Here is a 22,838-nt window from a genome sequence, read left to right as displayed (position 1 = left end):
TCATATGTAGATTTTATCTTTATTAATCATGAAAAAGAATGCTTTAGATGTATATAACTGTTCTAAATATATAGGTATTTGGAAAGTAAATTAGCTCCTTTGTACGCATGCTGAAAAAGCTTCATTGGGTATTTACGCGTGCTTATTTTACATATTTGAGTTTTTCATTTAATGCATGCGTTTCTGTACGCATGTAAATTGAAAGAAATTGAGTTTTGAATATTTGGGGGTATTTTACGCAAATACGCTGTAGCTCTGTTAGGACTGGGACGGGTAACTCGGGTACCCTGGTCGGGTGGGTACTGAGTAGGACCCGGGTACCCACAGGAGTACCCGGACCCGTGGTTAATCACGTGATATATTGTTTATTGACAAAAATTATCTAGAACTCTATGGCTACACTACAAGTCACTAATGTTCGCATTTCTTTCTGACTATGCACCCATTCCTTCTGATTTTTCATTTGGTTGAATAAAGATATAACTTAATTCAACTTCAGTGTATGAATGACCAGGTTGTTTAATACATGTATCTAAATACGTTTTGCCAGGGATGTTCTAAAAATGTTCCCAATCGGACATTTTTAGACATCTCCTGAGACCTACAGTGGGTACCGAGGTAGGGTCGGGTAATAGGGTGGTGGGTACCCGGGTAGTAAACTTGGACTCGTCCCAGCCCTAAGCGCTGTGTGCTCTGTGTGCGCTGTGTGCCCTGTGTGCGCTGTGTGCTCTGTGTGCGCTGTGTGCTCTGTGCAACCAGAACCAGGCAAACAAATGACTGAAAGCATGAGGAAATCTCCTGGAGTATGATGACATGCAATCAGCCAAGTCACTGAGTGATCCATGTCTGTTGACTTGGTTACAAGGCACCGATTCTGCCCGACAACTCTCAAGGGGGACATTGTTTTTGCTGACCAGAGGTGAGGTGAAATTGGATTTAACCTTGCATTGAAGATTGTTGCACTTATATAGGAAAGTGCATGCACATGTGTGTGCACGTGTGTGTGTGGCTGCTTGTAGTAGTGCGACCTAATTCCGGTTTTATAGTGCTAGCTCACCGAGATACCATGCCTCAGTTTAATATGGATACCCCACACAGACACAGCATACTGACTCCAAGCCTACCAGTCCGTTTTATTCCCTAAATGCCAAGTGTCTGGCAGGGTATCAACAAGTACCATCTATTTTGTAAGAGGCGACTAACAGGATCACTGACTTGGTTGATGCATGTCATCAATCACAATTGCATGGATCGATGCTCATGATGTCAATCACTGGATTGTCTGGTCCAGAATCGATTATTTACAGACCGCCGTCATATAGCTTGAATATTGCTGAGTGTTGCGTTAAACAACAAACCATCTATGACCTGGCTGAGGATCGAAACCCCAACCTTTGCTCTCCAGGCAGATCCTTTATGCTACTAGACTACTGAGGTGTTTTTTCTGACCAAAACTTTACTTTCATACAACAAAAAGTCTCTATTTTATGTTATTTTAATCAATGAAACTTGGTAACATTGTGTGAATCAGAAACAAACACATCTGTACATCTCTACATTTGACTCATGTATGAGGGGATAGTCACAACAACAATGTATTCACAAATGATCTAATCCTTAATGAAGAAAGTACAAACAAAAAATTACTTTAAAAAAAAAATAATTGTGTGCCACAATTGTCTGGCTTATATGGGATTCACAAAATGGTACTTTTCTTGCTAAATATTCTTTTTTTCTCAATCACAAAACTTCGGGGGTGAGGTGAAATGGGGTTTAATGTCGCATTCAAGATTATTGCACTTATATAGCAACATGCATGTATATGTGCATGTGTGTGGCTACTTGTACTGGTCCAGACTAATGCCAGTTATGAAAGTGCAAGCCCACTGAGATACCCCAGTCACACATGGTATACTGTCCTTAAGCCGACCAGTCCTTGTTTTATTCCCCAAATACCGAACACCTGGCAGGGAAACAAAATGCAGTCTGCGACCTTACCAACTAGTCCGAAGCCCCAGTCTAGCAAAATTCTGTTTTGGTCTAGTAATATCAGCTGATAACAAGATAACACTAAAATCTACTGAAAATGATGTCAAGAGATGTGTGTGGGCAAGTCAACTAAAAAGCACAGACTTGAGAAGTACTATCATTTTACATCTTTTGGTAGGACATGGACAGGGATCGAACCAGTAAACTTCCGCTCTCCAGGCAGATGCTCTATCCACAAGACAGCAGAGACTGGTCGACCAAACTTGGGATTTCAGGACATCATATATTAAAAATAATACACTGTAAAACCTCGACTACACATACTATTACACAGACATTTACAGAGAGCCTACTCTTTAGTTGAATCTTTTCTGCATTCTATTAACCAGGCAGTGGATGATGTTGCTGAATTCTTAAGTGACACCACTTCTGTCTCACAATTCTTGACTACAGGAATACAACAACAGAAACTAATGCCAACAATTACAATTTTACAAAAATTATAATAAGCATTGTGTTCTCAGATTCTCAGAAATCCAACTCTTCATAACAGCTACAAATCTGAAAACAAAAACTGTTTCTTCTCCACACTAAAACTGATGTGAGCAGGGGTCTCATTTTTAAATGTGTATAACAGTATTTTGTTTTATGAAAGAAGAAATGAAATACTGTCTTGCCTGACAGCAACTGTTTTCTACTTTTACAATAATAAAGCACAAATATGATTATCATAAAAAACTACACAATGGTTGTTCACACCTAGCTCATTCTAAAATTCTCTCAAAATCACAGTGATTGGAATGGAATCAGTGACAATAATGGCCTTGCACTGACTTCAGACCAAATCTTGGATTAGAACCCAAATCCTGACATGACTAAGGGACACAACTCTGCACATCGAATTGCAGCACAATCACTGAACAAGACATAAGATTTTAGCACCATACACTTCACATGAAACAGTCCACAAACACAATAAACAAGGAAAGACCCTCTAAATATGTCTTTAACATTCATTTTTTACAATGATACTATTGCTGATGAGAACAGTAATGCCTTTCAATTAAAGAAATTGATTCAAGCTTGTGAACCTTATCATATCAGAGATACCTGCTAAAGCTACAATGAACCTGAACGCAAACAATGAATGCAACAGGAATCTATTGTAGTCCTGACTGAACATGTTTCACATGAAGGATGTATGTCTAATGACATCATATTCGAACTTCCCTGTATCTTTTGGAAATATCTATGCTGATAGATGCTTAGGATACCAGGAACACCTGATACATGATAAAGAGTTGGTATACAAACTGTATGTTTGTCCAGATGATCACAAGGACAGGGTCATAATTATGATGCAAAGTAGTAGAGCATGCAATTGACTGAATGTAAATTATATATATTTGTTTGTGCAGCTAATACCAGCTATAGAAGTTCTTTGATGTTATCAATTTTTGGTAACATTCGCCAGAAACCCTCTTTCTTGAAGCATCAATATTTATACACATGCAAATGTTACAGGTAATCGGATATGATATATAAGTCAATTTATAACACCACGACTAACTCTTTTATGATGAATTATACTACTCCACTTTTAACAGGGATATATCTATCGTTCAACGATAGACAAAACCAATTTTCATAATATGTCAAGTATTGAATGACAAATCTGATTATCCCTATCAAGGCTGAGGAGTATATTTACAGCACCATAACACAATTACTGAACAAGATTTTAAAAATCACAAAATGCAAACCTTTTTCTCTGAAACGTTATCTGTGTGATCAGATAGAACAGTGTCACAATACCTATACCATCTGCTGTTCGTAGATGCCTTGTACATGTAGATTCTTTTAATGCTTGAACGCAAAGCTTTGCAGATGTTTATGGAAAATAGTAAGTCAACACAGCAACAATCTCACAAAGAGCACTGTCAAAGTAAGTCCATTAACTGTCTAAGTGCAAACACAATCAAACTGTAACCTGAATGCCAGGCCATTTCAGCGATGGATGGACAATCCTGTTAATGCCACAAGTTGCACTGGATTTGTACTCCTGTCATCTCAACTGAACGCCTGTCTTGAAGTGAATATCAGTGAGATCAGCTAGATTAATAGATATTCATCCCAAAGATACTGTCATCTCAACTGGATCAACTCAGAAGACAGTATTTTTATCATCACGACCATACATGTCCATCTTGAAGCAACCATTTGTCATTATCATAGGTCAATGTCCTCAAGGTTTGAACTGTTGAAGCCATGACGAATCAACAAGAATGTTCTGGTGTAGGCAGTAGTCCACTCATCTCCGAGGAGTCATGTTCCTGGCCTTGGGGTACCAGTACCTGGGGGTACTCAAGCTGATCTTTAGTTCGGACATCCATTGGCCCAGTGACCTCGTCTTCCTGTGAATGAAGCACAAGTCTGTGAACTCCGCAATTGGGCAATAAAGAACCCTTGATAGATACTCACTGCCAAAGGAAACACAACCATAAAAACATACAGAGAAGTATGTATATAAGAACAGATGAGTGCCACTTAATGACAAAACTAACAATCAGTCATGTGTTACCACAGAATGCCTTTATTCTGAACACAATATGCTGCACATGATTTCCAAACTTTACATGCTAATCCTACATGAGACAAATGAAATGGTGCATCTCGAGTCATGGATCTATGACATGAGATGTGATGCTCTCATGAGCGCCGGTTCGTGCAACATAACAGTATCTTCGTTTGTGCATTGAACCAATCTAATATCTTTTGAATATGAGTAATTCTTCATTCATTTACCAAAATGTATAGTGTTTCTGTTTCTTTTGGTGGTTGGTATACTAACAACACAAGATTTCTGTGACTATACACAGTTTCGTATTTATCATTCTGGTATTTATGACTCTCATCGTCTAACTTCTGCTTCAAAGACATCAACAGTTTGGTAACAAGTTTGAATGAAATGACCTTATACGTCACCCAAAGTCTGATTCATTATTGTCTAAACTCATGTCTAAACTTAAACTTCCTTATTTGTCCTGTACACATGTAATGGTTTAAAGTCATATTCCAGTATCAACAATGCTGTAGCTAATTCTTGCCACAAGTATACACCGTCTGTACAGTCAGTCGAAACTCAGCTACATATCTACACAATCAATTTCAAAATGATTAAAATTTGAATAAAAGAGAAGTTAATAAATGTTTACTTGATTTTTATCTGAAATATTTGTCGTTGAAGTCTATAACTTGAATTGTTCGATGACACTGCTGCATTCCAAAGTTACGTCATTTCTATGCATCTAAATGTCTTAAAGGAGGTTTTCAGATAGTTGGATGTTACTAAGTACTTAACACTAGTAAACATAAAACCACATGTTAATCTCCACATAGTGAGAGAAGCACAGAAGAGCCAATCCACCCAGTATACCAAGCTCCTTCTCAGGATACCTTCGTTACCTTCCAGGTATCATCGCTGCAACCACTTGAATTTCCTTCCCAGCGAGTGACACTTTGTTTACCCTCCCAGTATCATCGCTGCAACCACTTGAATTTCCTTCCCAGCGAGTGACACTTTGTTTACCCTCCCAGTATCATCGCTGCAACCACTTGAATTTCCTTCCCAGCGAGTGACACTTTGTTTACCCTCCCAGTATCATCACTGCAACCACTTGAATTTCCTTCCCAGCGAGTGACACTTTGTTTACCCTCCCAGTATCATCGCTGCAACCACTTGAATTTCCTTCCCAGCGAGTGACACTTTGTTTACCCTCCCAGTATGATCGCTGCAACCACTTGAATTTCCTTCCCAGCGAGTGACACTTTGTTTACCCTCCCAGTATCATCGCTGCAACCACTTGAATTTCCTTCCCAGCGAGTGACACTTTGTTTACCCTCCCAGTATCATCGCTGCAACCACTTGAATTTCCTTCCCAGCGAGTGACACTTTGTTTACCCTCCCAGTATCATCGCTGCAACCACTTGAATTTCCTTCCCAGCGAGTGACACTTTGTTTACCCTCCCAGTATCATCGCTGCAACCACTTGAATTTCCTTCCCAGCGAGTGACACTTTGTTTACCCTCCCAGTATCATCACTGCAACCACTTGAATTTCCTTCCCAGCGAGTGACACTTTGTTTACCCTCCCAGTATCATCGCTGCAACCACTTGAATTTCCTTCCCAGCGAGTGACACTTTGTTTACCCTCCCAGTATCATCACTGCAACCACTCGAAGTTCTTTCCCAGCGAGTGACACTTTGTTTACCCTCCCTGTATCATCACTGCAACCACTCGAAGTTCCTTCCCAGCGAGTGACACTTTGTTTACCCTCCCAGTATCATCACTGCAACCACTCGAAGTTCCTTCCAAGCGAGTGACACTTTGTTTACCCTCCCAGTATCATCGCTGCAACCACTCGAAGTTCCTTCCCAGCGAGTGACACTTTGTTTACCCTCTCAGGATCATCACTGCAACCACTCGAAGTTCCTTTCCAGCGAGTGACACTTTGTTTACCCTCCCAGTATCATCACTGCAACCACTCGAAGTTCCTTCCCAGCGAGTGACACTTTGTTTACCCTCCCAGTATCATCGCTGCCACCAGTGGGCAAGCGACCAGTAGCAGAATCTTGCAAATTGTCACTCAAACCCCAAATGCAGTGAAATTTATATTTATGTGTATGTTCTTTGGGAATGCTATATAGTGAACTGGGAAAGATTTACGACTGATTTACAGTTTTCCAGATTAATTTACATTTACTTTGTCAAAATAGATTTTTTCAGGATTGGACATTAATGGAAAAGCACCCAACTTCCCCCTTACATTCTCACAGTACCAATTACCTGGCAGTTGAAATGAAATAGAAATTCAAATTGACAAAGACAGAAAAGCATTTAGAGAAATAAGAAATATGCATCAGGACAGTCATGACTTTCTTACGGTCAGTCGGTAGCAACTCATGCATGGTTGTAGGCTGCCAAGCAAAATGGTGCGCTGTGGCTAGTGACAGTAATGTTATAGAGAGCTCTGCCATCTGGCAGTCACAGGGAGGAGCTTGCCAGTGCTCAGAGTCTGACTTACCACAGGAGTAACATCTTCCGTATCCCCCATAGTAGGCGCTGCCGGCTCCTTCCTCTGAGTCACTTGTCTCAAGAGATGGAGAGCTGTCACTGTCACTGTCACTGTAGCTGTCACTATCTATAACTATTGGTCTTGCTTTCTTCCGAACTCGTGAAGGTCCTGCTGTGTCTGTCTGGTGGTCAGCATCCCATTTGGCTTGTTCAGCTGAAACAGGTAGAAAGGTTTCCGATCCTTCATCTAACGAAAGTGCAGACACACTTTACAAATCTCTCATTGTCTTAGATATAGAGGAGCCTGAATGTGCTGCCTTTAGAGTAGTCCTCTTTCTCTTAATAACAGACAATGACCCATGTTCCTCTAAGAATGATTAGGAACGCCTGTCATTTTCATGTCTTTCACACTTGCATCTGAAGGTAGTAATTATAGCTTCTGATAGTTTTTTTGATTTACTACATTTGTCCAACTCAGTACAATGTCCTCGACAATCGCAACAACTAGAGTGTGGGTCCTGTGCACTTGCACTTATCACACACTTTCTGTTTCTTGGTATCCATGCTGAACCAAAAAATACAAAATATTATTCTCTTCCAAAAAAACCCCATCTCCACACAAGATTGATAAGAAAGAGCATGAGTGAGCTGGGGACATCACGTGACCAAGGCTGGGATGTGTTAGGGTAAGGCAGTTTTTTTAAGCTGGAAACTTGTTTTAGGATTGTTTGCACACAAGGATTGGAGAAGAAGAAGAAAGTGTGTGAAAGAAAGATAGTGTGAGATGGTATAAAAATAACCAATACTGAATCTGAGATTCTCTCAGGTGATTTGAAGCAGCGTTTTGTGTTTCAAGTATAGATTTGTGAGTTAGAAACACTTAAAACAGTAGTTTGAAAAAACAGTGCATCTCTGGTTTTGCAACATCTTGTCTGAACCCCAGAAGTAAACATAATATAACAGTATGAGTACCCCAAGAACTGGACTATGTGATACAAGCAGATGGACCTCATGTGCAGTCACTGACGACAGAGTTGACCTAGGGATTTCTTTATTCTTTCAATGCAACGTTTTAATACAGAAGCTAGTACCCCAACCAACAAGTCCATAGCACTGCATTTAATAAATAAAGAAGTTGAAATCCGCAAGTCAACTCATCTATCTTCATTGACACATCTTCTAAAACGCCACTTAAAGGGGAAGTGTACACGCAAAAATCACTTTCTTTCTTTTTCTAAACAAAACGCAATTTTAGAATTAATTAGTATCTGTGTTTGAAAATATACACTCATTTTTTTCACAGTGAAAGTAGGAAGCTCACAATAGTGTGAAAATGATATGCCGTTATGAGGCCTTCGTTTTTCGAGCTAAACAGGCCTGAGTTATCCCCCTTAGATTATGACGTAATTGGTGCCAATTCAACTGGGTCCCGGTCTATTCTCAACGCAAAAGATATCAAGTACCAGTTTGCGGTAAAACAACATGGCCTACGACACACTCCGGCGCAGTGGTGACTCAGCATAACACTATGCTGGCTGGCATCTGAGATGCTAGAATCACACACCTAGACCTACACCACGTGAAGCGGCTCTAACAAAGCATGATGACGTCATAATGTTTATCAATTGGCACCAATGACGTCATATTGCAAGGGGCATAAGCCATGGTGTTTTTGTTGTGGAAATAGAACACTTGGTAAATGTGAAAAATATAAATCGTTTTAATGCGAAAAATATGTTGATTAATTGTGATATTTTTATATTTTTGTCTATGACACTTCTAGGTTAACACTTTTAATGTGGAAAAAGTACAAGAAAAATAGGTTAATTTCCGTGTGAACTTGCCCTTTAAAGATGTTATCTCTAGCCATTGCTCACCCACCTTTCCGCGTCTCCACAAGCTCCTTCCTCCTCTCCTTCAGCTCGTCCGTGAGATGTTCCACCATCTTATCAATGTAGCTGTCCAGGACGATGGATCGATGGTGTGTTGTGACAGGGGCTCGACACACAGGACAGTCCTTCTTCCTCTCCATCCACTGGTTGATGCACAGCGCACAGAATCCATGGGCACAGTTCAGTGAGGTCGCCTAGTGTAGACAGAGGCATAATTCACATGTACAACAGAATCTGTTGATAAGATATTTATTTCAATTTTATGAATTTACTAGAAATGGTATTACAGTTTGGTACTTACTCCAAATAAAATCTAGTGTTTCCAATGATTACCTAAATCAGGATTGGTAGGAAGGCTAAACTTAATTTTTTTAATTGCAGTAGTTTTTCATAGCTTTATATAACGCGGAGATAGGCAGAGTGAGTGAGTGAGTGAGTGAGTGAGTGAGTGAGTGAGTGAGTTGAGTGAGTTGAGTGAGTGAGTGAGTGAGTGAGTATGGTTGTACGTCGCTTGTAGCAATATTCCAGCAATAACACGGGGGGACACCAGAAATGGGCTTCACACATTGTACCCATGTCGGGAATTGAACCCGGGCCTTCGGCGTGATGAGCGAATGCTTCAACCACTAGGCTACCTGACCAACCCCCAGGGATAGGCAGAAACTTCCACATTCAGATCATAATCTTAATGATTTTGAAGACAACAATTCTATAAATGACAACATTCTTCATCAGACTAGTCTTGTGTAAGACATGATCCACGCATACCCAGGGATTACCTGCACAAAGAGCTCGTTACAGATGCTGCACTGCAGCTCGGTCTCCATGACGTCAGTGAGGTTGGCTAGAATGTCCTCCCTGGTTTGGTACGTCGACTCTTTCTGCTTTTCATTCTCTGCCACTGTATCCTTCAGCTGACTCTCCAGCATCTTCTGCTTCAACTCCTTTTCTGTGATGACTTTCTCCAGCTGCTCCTGGGGACATGCAACACTACACATCAAACAGGAGCCATGGCTGCATTCAGTTGCCATCTAGTCACTGCATTGTCGCCATCTAGTCACTGCATTTAGTTACCATCTAGTCACTGCATTCAGTCACCATCTAGTCACTGCATTCAGTCATCATCTAGTCACTGCATTTAGTTACCATCTAGTCACTGCATTCAGTTACCTTCTAGTCACTGCATTCAGTCACCATCTAGTCACTGCATTTAGTTACCATCTAGTCACTGCATTCAGTCACCATCTAGTGACTGCATTCAGTTACCATCTAGTCACTGCATTCAGTCATCATCTAGTCACTGCATTTAGTTACCATCTAGTCACTGCATTCAGTCACCATCTAGTCACTGCATTCAGTCATCATCTAGTCACTGCATTTAGTTACCATCTAGTCACTGCATTCAGTCACCATCTAGTCACTGCATTCAGTCACCATCTAGTCACTGCATTCAGTCACCATCTAGTCACTGCATTCAGTCACCATCTAGTCACTGCATTCAGTCACCATCTAGTTACTGCATTCAGTCACCATCTAGTCACTGCATTCAGTCACCATCTAGTCACTGCATTCAGTTACCATCTAGTCACTGCATTCAGTCACCATCTAGTCCCTGCATTCAGTCACCTTCTAGTCACTGCATTCAGTCACCATCTAGTCACTGCATTCAGTCACCATCTAGTCACTGCATTCAGTCACCATCTAGTCACTGCATTCAGTCACCATCTAGTCACTGCATTAAGTCACCATCTAGTTACTGCATTCAGTCACCATCTAGTGACTGCATTAAGTCACCATCTAGTCACTGCATTCAGTCACCATCTAGTCACTGCATTCAGTCACCATCTAGTCACTGCATTCAGTTACGCCAGACGCAGGATGCTGAACAAAGGCCATGACTTAACCTCACTTGACTGTCAGTCAGATTAGCGAAAATATTATGGACTGTATATAAGTATCCAGCTCATCATCATTAAAGGGGACACAAGTATACAAGCATCTAGCTCATCATTTGTCTAGGGGACACGTACACAAGTATCCAGCTCATCGAGAGTCAAGGGACACACATACACACGTATCCAGCTCATCAATAGTTGAGGGGACACATGTACACAAGTATCTGGAGCATCAAGAGTCAAGGGGACACATGTACACAAGTATCAAACTCATCACCGGTCACATGTACATAAGTATGCAGCTCCTCACAAATCTAGCTGACATATAGACACGAGTATCCAGCTCATTATGAGGGCCAATCTTCCTACCTTCTGTTTAATGAGTTCCTCCTCGAGCAGTTTGTCCTTCTCTTCCAGGGCCTTATCCATCTCCTGCTGCAGTCTTTCCTGAACCCGCCCCTTCTCCTCCAGGAGGTAGTTGCGCTGGTTCGTCAGGTACTCTGTCAACCGAGCCTCTCGCTCCTTCAACTGGGTCTCCAGCTCAGCTTTCATCTTACCCTCCATGTCCTGCTTCTCCCTCTCCAGTGCTTCCTACACCAACAACCACTATTTTCATTGAGGGTAATTCATATCATGTGCTGGACCAATTTACCCAACATGCTTTTTAGATCCCCCGTTTACTAAGTAGTTCATAGTCCATTCCAACACAATGTGTTTCCTGTTTACTGAGTAGTTCATAGTTCACTCCAACACAATGTGTTCCCTGTTTACTGAGTAGTCTCCTAGTTCACTCCAACACAATGTGTTCCCCTGTTTACTGAGTAGTCTCCTAGCTCACTCCAACACAATGTATTCCCCTGTTTACTGAGTAGTTCATAGTCCACTCCAACATGTGTTCCCTGTTTACTGAGTAGTCTCCTAGTCCACTCCAACACAATGTGTTCCCCTGTTTACTGAGTAGTCTCCTAGTTCACTCCAAGACAATGTGTTCCCATGTTTACTGAGTAGTCTCCTAGTTCACTCCAACACAATGTGTTCCCTGTTTACTGAGTAGTCTCCTAGTCCACTCCAACACAATGTGTTCCCCTGTTTACTGAGTAGTCTCCTAGTTCATTCCAACACAATGTGTTCCCCTGTTTACTGAGTAGTCTCCTAGTCCACTCCAACACAATGTGTTCCCCTGTTTACGGAGTAGTCTCCTAGTTCATTCCAACACAATGTGTTCCCTGTTTACTGAGTAGTCTCCTAGTTCATTCCAACACAATGTGTTCCCCTGTTCATACTGAGTAGTCTCCTAGTTCACTCCAACACAATGTGTTCCCCTGTTTACTGAGTAGTTCCCTAGTCCACTCCAACACAATGTGTTCCCTGTTTACTGAGTAGTCTCCTAGTCCACTCCAACACAATGTGTTCCCTGTTTACTGAGTATACACTCTGATACAATGTGTTCCCTGTTTACTGAGTATTCACTCTGATACAATGTGTTCCCTGTTTACTGAGTATACACTCTGATACAATGTGTTCCCCTACCTGTTTACTGAGTAGTCTCCTAGTCCACTCCAACACAATGTGTTCCCTGTTTACTGAGTATACACTCTGATACAATGTGTTCCCCTACCTGTTTACTGAGTAGTCTCCTAGTCCACTCCAACACAGTGTGTTCCCCTGTTTACTGAGTATACACTCTGATACAATGTGTTCCCCTACCTGTTTACTGAGTAGTTCTTCCTTCATCTTTGACTCCTTCTGCTTGAGCTGGACCAGGGCCGCGGCCTGACAGACACGTTCCTGCTTCTCCTGCTCCAGCTGTTCTCGCATGTGTTCCTGTTCTTGTTCCTTGGCCTTCAGCTTCTGCTGCATCTCCTCCAGCTGAGCCTTAAACATGTCCACAGCAGCATCCTTCTCTTTCTGGTGGGCCTCCAGCTTCAGCTTGTACGACTTATAGGGAGAATCTGACAACCAAATAACATCTAAAAGTAGGATTCAAGAACACTACATGATGAATCCACTAACTCTGGAACTATACAAGTCATGATTTGTTTGGTTGTTGTTTAACGCCGAACTCAGCAATATTCCAGCTATATAACGGTGGTCTGTAAATAATCAAGTCTGGACCAGACAATCCAGTGATTGACATCATGAGCATTGATCCATGCAATTGGGATATGATGACATGCATCAACCAAGTCAGCGAGACTGACCACCTGATCCCCTTTTAAGGCAAGCAGGGGTTGCTGAAGACCTATTCTACCCCGGATCTTCACAGGTCATTTGTCGCCATTTGGCTGAAACATTGCTGATGATGTGACTATATATATTAACTCACTTTTATGAGTCTTCAATAAGTACAAATAAGTACAAATGAGTATATCCTGTGAAGGGTTTGAATAAAGCATAGAAAAATAACAATATTCATGAAATCAAAACATAAGACTCACTACATCTTCCAAAGAGCTCAAACAAACTGAAAAAAATATATCTATACTCTTATCACTACAGGGTTTGAAATTAGTATAAGTCTGCTTGTCCAAAACTAATGATATTCAGGAAGGACTCGCGACGTTTCCTCATGAACTGCCCATCTTACCACTAGGTTGTTGTTGGATTGTTGTTTAACGCCACACTCAGCAATATTCCAGCTATATGACGGCAGTCTATAAATAATCGAATCTGGACCAGACAATCCAGTGATGGACATCATGAGCAACAACCATAGCAATTGGGATCGATGACATGCATAAATCAAGTCAGCATGCCTGACTGCCCGATCCCGTTAGTCACCTCTTACGACAAGCTTAGTCGCTTTTTATGGCAAGCATAGTAGATGGAACAAGAAGCATATAGTTTCCAATTTCTAACCCTGCATTACTATCATTTTTCTTTCACTTTTAATCCAAAATACTCAAAAAAGCAAGATTTTGCCTTCAGGTCATTAATGTAGAGATCTCTACTATCTGTCACAAACCTGGCATACATCCTTGTGGGTTGGAGATTCTTTCAGCTCTACTGACTTGTGGACAGTTTTCATCTTTGTTGGTTAGATTTGTAGATGTTTGGTGCACCTTAAGTCTCTTCTTGGCTGGGTTGTTTTCTTCTGTAGAATCTTTCCTGTTTCTCTTGACTTTTAAGGAAGCATGAAACTGGAAGATGAACTCTGCTGGCTGTCCTGACTTCACTGGAAAACCCAGCTGCACCTTGTCCCCATCCTTCAATATGTGCGAGACTTGGGCAGTCAACTTCTTATCATTTACATACACACCATTCAGGCTCTGAAGATCATAATCATAAGGAGGTGAGGTGAAACTGGGTTTAATGTCGCATCCAAGATTATTGCACTTATATAGCGACGTGCATGCACGTGTATGTGTGTGTGTGGCTGCTTGTACTAGTCCGGACTGATGCCGATTTATAGTGCTAGCTCACTGAGATACCATGCCGCAGTTTAACATGAATACCCCACTCAGACACAGTATTCTGACTCCAAGCCAACCAGTCCTTGTTTTACCCCCTTAATGCCGAGCGCCAGACAGGGTAACAACAAGTACAATCTTTTAACGTCCTTTTGTATGACGCGGCCGGGGGTCGAAGCCCAGACCTTCCGCTCTCCGGGCGGACGCTCTACCACTAGACCACGGAGGCGGTCATGATCATAAGGAACATGTAGTGCTTGAAGTTAAGGATCTAAGTCAAGGGGGCTTGTAGTAACCCTAATGTTGAAAGTTTAGTAAAATCTAAATAATTTTTACATTTCTATACTTATCCTACATAACTCCATGATGCATTAACAGCTGTTCTCTGACAGAAAGATGAACTGTGTGAGATCCAGCTGCTAAAGAAAATTTGTTCCAACCAGAAGAGGCAGCACCCTTGCACAGTCAGCACGTGACCCAGAAGCCATGACGTTACATTAAGGAGTTATGCAGGATACGTTAAAAAATAACAGAAATCTGAGTATTTCGTTTATTTATCTAATATCTGAATTTAACTTACAATAACACTGTTCCTATCAATTTGTACTTTAATAACAATAGTTGTACCATGTTGTTCAATAATAATACTTGTATGACATTGAACAATATTATACTAATATAATCATGCTGTACCTTGTTGTCCGTGATGCTCCATGTACTGTCGGCCTGTTTCTTTATCACAGCGTGACATCTTGACACCATTACCGACAGGAGACAATGTGTGACCTCAGGAGACCGACCAATGGTAACCTAGCAACATAAACATTTTTGTTTGTTTTGTTTGTTGTTTAAGGCCGCACTCAGCAATATTCCAGACATAAACAATGATAGTAGCAACTATATGATAAAGTAGATGTAAGACATTTAGATCAATAGAGTGTCTTTGAAAATGTTGTTAAAAAACATAGGAAAACAAGTTAAATTACAGTGAAAGCATGAAATTCATTTTGGTTTAAGAAGATTTTGTGTTACCGTCCCAGGTGCATCTTATTTGAAAATAAGATCCAATATCAACACACTGAATCAATATATTTCAATATACATGTATTGAACTTTGAGCAACTTTGGTTTAACACTGCTTAAAAACTAGAAACATTATCAGGGGGAATCTAGGGTTCAAACCCATGATCACTGGTATATGGCATATCCAGGGATGAGAACGAATATTTTCCTTTTTAGCTGATACTTCTTTGCAATGGAACACGGTCCATAATTTAGGGGTGCTTCTTGGGGTAGCAAACCACAGCTCCTTAAACAACGGGGCCACTCATGCCCCTACAGTTTAACTTTCTGTAAACATGTTTTCACTGTACATGCTGTAGTTTCTAAATTAAAACTAATGTACACAAACATAACTGCATTGAAAACTGCTTTCTACATAACACTTACAGATGTGCTTCAGACAAAGTCATTTTCCTCTACCTGCCCACCTGTTAATTTTATTACTACTAAGTATTCAGTTTTATCATAACTTCTCATAGATTTTAAAGCAATCGTTTGCAATATTTCAAGTGAATCAAGACACAATTTGTCTCTTCTTTTTCCCACGAGCGTTTAACGTTTTAATGTGTGTCTGAATGTGGGCAGGTCACTTGAAGATGGGCAGGCAATATTAATGTTGGGTTTTATAACTATTTTAAACACTGACTGCAAAGACCCTAAACTTTCATGCATTAATGACAATACCCATGAAGATCCAGGTAAAGATTAGTAAAAGGCGACTATGCTTGTTGTAAGAGGCAACTAATGGGATCGGGTGGTCAGGTTGGCTGACTTAGTTGATGTTTGTCATCGTATCCCAATTGCGTAGATAGATGCTCATGGTGTCAACCACTGGATTGTCTAGTCCAGACTTGATTATTTACAGACCACCATCAAATAGCTGAAATATTGCTGAGTGCGGCGTGAAACAACAAACAAACAAACTAATATTAAAAACTTAAATCATCATTAAATGTTGTATGTAAAGTATGAAATGTGGAAAAATATAGTTGTCAAAGGGCCAGTATGTGTGGTCACTGGAGCAAGAAACTTCACTCGCAGAAAAGAGCGAGCAGGGCTGAGTAATCTTGGGAGCTATCGGCTATAATTTGAAAATGTTTCTAAACAATCGACATACTGGTCCTCAAAAGTGTCTAAATTCCATCAATTTTTGGTTCTGGGCAGATAAGCAAGGAAATGTTGTTTTAATCCACTTTAAAACACATCGGGGGACCTAAAATTAATAATTATATGTTGAGTAAGCAAGACAGGTCTGTAACCGAAAGGGTATTGATTCTTGTACTTGACTAGATCTATGAATAGTGAACGCTGTGATGTATGAAGTGAAGATGAAGTAAAATCGAGTACAAGAATCAATGTCCTTTTGTTGTGACTACAAGGTCCATACTGTTCTGGCGAATTTACCTGTAAACTTACAAATCATTGGACATATTTAATGTCAATGACAATCGTTTAAAAAGATCACTCATGTAATATGTAATATATTGAACGTATGTCCTTCGGAAAGATGCTTATGTTTATGGAGATGATAAACATCCGAATCCTAGCAGAATCTAAGCGTTTGAAAATTACCTGATCTTTCTCTAACAGCAAATACTTATATTTCTTAATGTTATCTCCTTGTCTCACTAAACACGGTAGATGCTGTGCCATTGTTAATTGATTTTAATCATCCACGAGGCTTGTAAATATGGGCTCGTAAATATGTTGTAAAAAATAAGCAGCGACAAGCTACTTAGCCAGCCTGCTCTCAAGTTATCGGAACATTCATTTCCTACCATACTACGTCATCAAATCATGTGCACTTCAATCCCAGACTTACACTGTTGGGCAACTTCCGGTCTTTTCAGCCATCTTGGCATTTCACAAGCACGTGTAAGTATAGTAAGCGTTATAAATTGACTATTATCTTCATAATTTAGGGAATTGCCGATCAGTAGTATGTCAGAACTGTTGTGATACGCACGAAGCGCAAACTGGTAACCACCAATACAGACAGGTAACGCAGAATGTTCTTAATTTCTGTTTTTGAAGTGAGAGATGCTGCGTTTTGAACAGGGAATATCGCAGGCGCCACAAGACATTTCCACATATGACATCCGTGTGATGTTGTAGACTAGTAGTCTGTTTGTTCTCAGTGCAAGGTTTTCGTTGAGTACATATGAACGATCTAAAACCGATTGATATTACGCAGAGGGCATGATAACTGGTACGATGTATATCAACTCATGGCAACTGTAAACTGGTAAGAATTAAATGTTGACATTTTTATAATGTTATGAATCCAGATCGTTCTCAGAAAAAGTTGTTATTTGTCAAACATTAAATAGTGTACCTATCATGAACTTATTTCAACATTCAAATTCTCCATCTCTGTACTGTCAAAATGACCGCTCAACTTGAATCGCAAGGGGGGGGGGGGGGGGGGTTGTCAGGTTATCAGTGTTAAGGAGTAGACTCAGAGTTAGAACTTGGCACTAGTCCTGTAGTTCTTACCAAACTGCCCAATAGTTAAGGTGTCATAAGGACTAGTACAAATTTGCCATTTTTAAAGGCTTTGCTATATGTTATCATTATAAGGGCTAGTGGACTGAATCCGTTAGTTTATCCAGCTGTAGACTGCTAGCCTAAGTCAGTTTGTCTGATCTCAAAGGTATCCAAAAGACTATTTAGTCAGTGTCCTTGTATATTTTCACTATTCAAGTTAGAATGGTTGGTAAATGGTTCAACCGTTTCAACTAATACTATACAACAGATACAAGAACTATATGCCATATCTTGGACAAAATGACCATGGTGGTTTGCTTATTTGTTTCTTGTAACCAAAAATGTTTTCACTACAGCATAAGTATTGTGTGGTCCAATTTAAAATAACACCACCACTTCTTCAATTTCAGAATTTCCTGAAGATGCAAATCTTTGTGCGCTGCTCATTGACCCACACCCTTGAGGTGTCTGGAACCGAGACTGTTCAGGATGTCAAGGTAATTTAATAACCATGTAGCTTATGTCCACATTTCAGTTATAATTACGTCCATTGCAACTTAAACTGCAAACTTAACCTTGTGGTCTAAGGTACTACTATTTCACTGTGCATGGTTCCATCCCTAAGAAGTGCCAGGATCTGGTTCTGGGTTTGAAACCCAGATTTGTCCCCATGTGATCCCTGTTACATCACTGTTGTCAAGGTCTATTGAGAACGAGTCACATTAATGCTTACACGTTGTGATATTACTGAAATGCAGTTCAAAGCATTAAACTCAACTCACTCACTATAATGTGGACTTTGGTTAATTTTTTGTTGAAACCATATTGATATTGTGGAAGAATAATGTTTTTACCCCCAGACCCTCATCAACGAGAAGGAGGGTTTCTCTGCCACTGACCTCGTGGTGCTCTCTGCTGGTCGCCCCCTGGAAGATGCCGAGCTGTTGTCTGGCTTGAACAACCTGACCACTCTTGATGTAGAGGTCCGCATGCTTGGAGGTAGGGATTTATTCTAATACACAATGTGGTATTGGTGTATCAATAACTTTTTGTATCAATACAAATTTATGAATATTGATACTTAATTAATAATTCACTGCCTTATAGACATTTGATGAATCAGTCTATTTAAGTTATGAGTCATTTTATCTTTACACATACAGAATATTGAATCTTGTTACTTATTGACATATCAGGATACTTCTTAGTCAATATATCAATGCTAAAATTCCAGTAAATGACATGCTCAAGTAGGTGATATTATAACCTCTCTTTTTGAGTACTCAATTTTATTGGATGAAAAGTTCCAACAAGCCTACAGTGTTATTGAGCTAACGGTTACTGGTATTTATTTTGATATCATACAACTAGGTACTGTTTTCTGATAGGAACAATAATGATGCATGCTCAGCGTGTGTTGATCTTTATATTCAGTCAAGAAAATAGGTGTCTATCCCAAACATTTGTCTTGTACCTACTGGTCTAACAATGATTGTCTTTCTCCAGGTAAGGTTCACGGATCCCTGGCTCGTGCCGGCAAAGTCCGTGGACAGACCCCCAAGGTGAGTTATCAATGATAACATCCAGTAAGCTGAACATGCTGAACATGCATGCATGTCCTAATCATGACTGCTTGCTATTCATAAAACTTGCATGCTTGAAATGCTTTCATCTGGATGGGGTCTTCTGGTCTAAGATGTTTGCAAAACAGTAATTGTGCCATGCCTGCTTAAACATATTAATCAATGTTTGGACTAATTTGAAGACGCCACGAAAAAGCTGTAGAATAAATCCCATAACTGGCTCTGAAATCTGATTGACACTGCAACGAGACTCCACTCATGCCCATGTTTGTTTGCAGGTTGAGAAGCAGGAAAAGAAGAAGTCCAAGACAGGCCGTGCAAAGAGGAGAATGCAGTACAACCGACGCTTTGTCAATGTTGTTGCCACCTTTGGCAGGAGGAAGGGACCCAACGCTCGCTCTTAGATTATGTACATTTCCTATGTATAAAAAGTCTCTATTCCTACACAGAGGAAAATAAATGTGACAAGGGCACTTGTGTTGTTTTATTATGCATTATTTCCATGGATATAGTTGGCTGGTGGTCTAAGGGGCTTTTTCTCTCATCTCAGATGATCTGTGTTATCTCCAAAATTCCCAACCACAAATTCGGTTGGTGGATATAGGTGTGGGTTCCGTCTGTCCAACTTCTGTGATGACAAGGATTCACAGAAACTGCTATGGATGCAAGGATGGCATTTGCATACATCATTAATAGATAAATATGTTGATAAGAGTTTGAAAACCATCGTTGAAGTTACATGTTTTACAGAAATATTGGCCTTGTTTGGTCTTTTGCACAGGACACAAGCACCCTTCCTCCTAAAGAAGGGGAGTGGAGAGTTTCTCAGAAACCTGTGGATACAAGGGTGATATTTGCAATTGAGAAGGGATATATATATTCACCTGCAAAAGAAACGCGAAACACCATACAAGTTAAGAATTACTCATATTCAAGAGATATCAGAATGGTTCGATGCACAAACGAACATTCTGTTATGTTGCATGAACCAACGCTCATGAAAACATCACTTGACATCATAGATCTATGACTCGAAATCGCACCATTTGTCTTGTGCAGGATTAAAGTGTAAAGTTTGGAAATCACACAGCATATCGTGATAAGAATAAAGACACTCTGTAGTAACACTAGACTGATAGTTTCGTCATTAAGTTGTATGGATGTTTTCAAATTTTTTAAGCTTTTATCTTTTGTTTTCCAAGGCAAGGAATTATTTCTCATTGAAACTTTGCAAATTTATCAGGCTCGTTAGGACTGGTGCCTATCCTTTTCAAAGAAATCAAACACAAAATGAATGTCTTATTTATTACCATTACCAGTCCTCACATTTCTGTTGTACCCATCGGTGATATTGCTGGAATATTGCTAAAAGGGGTTTAAAACAATACTTGCTCACATTTGACAGATTATGAAACATAATACAGGGCCCATACACATTGCTAAAAGATGAGTAATACCATACTGACTGCAATATCGTATAACATCCAATCTTTTACTCCCATACAATACCTCATCTGTGTGAAGATGTGACAAACCCTCTGTAGGAGACTGCATCAGGTGGACAATGAGCAAACATAGACCGCCCAGTCTAAATGGCAGATGTGTGGTTCCTTGAGCCACTCAGATGTCCGCTTTCTCAAACAGTTTCATCTCTCTATTTGAAAATTTCAGTTTCAACAAAGGGTTACTAAAACCAAACAAAGTATAGCTGAAAAGGTTACTGTAGGCCTCCAAGGGGCACATTGAAGTGTACCACTTCCTGATTTAGAAACCATGTTCGCTCTTATAGAAATTAATCCAAAAGGTCACTTCGCTCAAGCACAACCAGCATATCTGATAGTTCCGTTTTTAATAAATCAAATCAAGTTTTGGAAAAAAACATGCCTACCACAGAAGACTTTGATTGGTTATTATGGCACTGTTACTTGGCAACACAAATTATGTGTTTACATTTATAGACTTTCAAAAAAGATAATACCAAGGCTTTGCTTAACTATCGCCAATGGAAAGGCATTGAACGTCGGGTTTTCTCACATATTTTAATTTGAGTACTTTTATGTGGCATCTGCATGATAATTGTAGTAAAAAATAATTTCATACAAAATAGATAGAAAATTAGGCAACACAACCCTTTACATAATTATTAGAAATCTATTTACAATTCTAACGATCTCATTTGCATCTGTTTATCCTGCCCCGTCGGTGGCATCCCTCATAAACAGATCCGTGAAGATCTGGGGTAGAATAGGCCTTCAGCAACCCATGCTTGCCATAAAGGCGACTATGCTTGTCGTAACAGCCGACGAACGGGATCGGGTGGTCAGGCTCGCTGACTTGGTTGATGCATGTCATCGTATCCCAATTGCATGGATCGATGCTCATGATGTCAATCACTGGCTTGTCTGGTCCAGACACGATTATTTACAGACCGCCGTCATATAGCTGGAATATTGCTGAGTGCGGCGTTAAACTACAACCAACCAACCTCACAAACATAAATTTTTAAAGAAATCACAGAACAGTTTTAGTCTTTGGATGACCTGCCGGGGAGCAATAAGGTTAATTGTGTGGTGTTAAATGAATTTATGGCCCAAAGTCTCAGGACCATTAGATCTTGTCTACATATACTGGAACCAATGAAGATCTGGGTTAGAATTGGTATTCAGCAACCAATGCTTGTAAGAGGGGACTAAAGGGATCGGTGGTCAGACTCGCTGACTTGGTTCAAGCATGTCATCGTATCCCAGCTGTGTAGATCGATGGTCATGATGTCCATCTGAGACTTGTGTGTCTGGTCAGACTCGATTATTTGGATACTGCCAACTTTCATGCAGCTGGAATATTGATGCGTGCAACCTTAAACAACAAACACACATATACTGATAGAATGGCCCACCGGTTACACAGTTGGAAGAGGCAGAGTTTGAAGACAAAAAGAGCCTATTTCAGCAGTAAAACCCGTTTCTGGCCTTTAACTGCCTTTAATAGAACCAAAACCATCGAGATCACGGGGTCTTGGTCCTTTAATAGTCTGGCAGAAGGAAGGGTTCGCTGTTGTTCCATTGCCTCAATGGTGGACACAATTGGTGTTTTAGTTTTGTCTTGACCAGAGTTATAAAAGGTTTGGATGCGTTCCACTGGAAAGTTGCAGAGATGATTTTGGATGAAGACATGAACCCTTAGAGAGCCCAAAATGAACTTGGAAAACCTTAAATCCAATATGGCTGTCAAAGTACATACTAAAGTCCAAGAACAAAAAGTGACTGGCACTAGGTGCTGTTTGGATATAGCGATCAGCTTGTCCGTCTGTCCTTTATTTCCATAGCAGAACTCCTAAACCATTGAATCTTTCCAGATGAAACTTGCTATACAGATCAGTCTGGTGGTGAACTGGTGCCTTTCGATGATTTGAGATTTTTGTTTTGTTTTCATGTCGACAAGTTGGA

The 22,838-nt window shown here is 40.3% G+C and overlaps 2 protein-coding genes across 3 annotated transcripts; one reads left to right on the top strand and one right to left on the bottom strand.

Annotated features, from left to right (window-relative positions):
• Nucleotides 1–1,481: 1,481 nt before the first annotated feature.
• LOC124140916 (E3 ubiquitin-protein ligase RNF8-like) lies at nt 1,482–17,091 on the bottom strand. The gene is made up of 9 exons (XM_048403680.1): nt 16,895–17,091; nt 14,954–15,070; nt 13,816–14,119; nt 12,558–12,802; nt 11,220–11,441; nt 9,735–9,929; nt 8,945–9,149; nt 7,074–7,277; nt 1,482–4,403 (listed from the first exon to the last, which is right to left on the bottom strand). Exons 1-9 carry the CDS (start codon nt 16,973–16,975, stop codon nt 4,366–4,368), a joined length of 1,611 nt encoding a protein of 536 aa, XP_048259637.1. The 5' UTR covers nt 16,976–17,091; the 3' UTR covers nt 1,482–4,365.
• Nucleotides 17,092–17,094: 3 nt separating this feature from the next.
• LOC124140918 (FAU ubiquitin-like and ribosomal protein S30) lies at nt 17,095–19,865 on the top strand. Of its 2 annotated transcripts, none has more exons than XM_046508752.2 (5): nt 17,095–17,197; nt 18,220–18,306; nt 18,670–18,808; nt 19,316–19,371; nt 19,671–19,865. In XM_046508752.2, exons 1-5 carry the CDS (start codon nt 17,120–17,122, stop codon nt 19,794–19,796), a joined length of 486 nt encoding a protein of 161 aa, XP_046364708.2. In that variant the 5' UTR covers nt 17,095–17,119; the 3' UTR covers nt 19,797–19,865. The 2 variants fall into 2 exon arrangements, with proteins under 2 accessions (XP_046364708.2, XP_046364710.1); XM_046508754.2 differs by having other exon boundaries at nt 17,183–17,321.
• Nucleotides 19,866–22,838: the final 2,973 nt, after the last annotated feature.

Source organism: Haliotis rufescens, unplaced genomic scaffold, assembly GCF_023055435.1.
Source record: "Haliotis rufescens isolate VD_foot unplaced genomic scaffold, xgHalRufe1.0.p SCAF_3, whole genome shotgun sequence".
NCBI classification, from domain to species: Eukaryota; Metazoa; Mollusca; class Gastropoda; order Lepetellida; family Haliotidae; genus Haliotis; species Haliotis rufescens.
This window is presented reverse-complemented; position numbering and strand designations above follow the sequence as displayed.

What these genes read in the sequence shown, in the direction of transcription:
- LOC124140916 (XM_048403680.1), bottom strand. Translation starts at nt 16,975, where the DNA reads ATGGCACAGCATCTACCGTGTTTAGTGAGACAAGGAGATAACATTAAG. An exon ending in AGGAACTCATTAAACAGAAG is followed by an intron (nt 9,930 to 11,219) that starts GTAGGAAGATTG and finishes GCATGTCCCCAG; the next exon opens with GAGCAGCTGGAGAAAGTCAT. An exon ending in GTAACGAGCTCTTTGTGCAG is followed by an intron (nt 9,150 to 9,734) that starts GTAATCCCTGGG and finishes TGTCTACACTAG; the next exon opens with GCGACCTCACTGAACTGTGC.
- LOC124140918 (XM_046508752.2), top strand. Translation starts at nt 17,120, where the DNA reads ATGTGCACTTCAATCCCAGACTTACACTGTTGGGCAACTTCCGGTCTT. An exon ending in AGACTGTTCAGGATGTCAAG is followed by an intron (nt 18,307 to 18,669) that starts GTAATTTAATAA and finishes TTTTACCCCCAG; the next exon opens with ACCCTCATCAACGAGAAGGA. An exon ending in AGAGGTCCGCATGCTTGGAG is followed by an intron (nt 18,809 to 19,315) that starts GTAGGGATTTAT and finishes GTCTTTCTCCAG; the next exon opens with GTAAGGTTCACGGATCCCTG.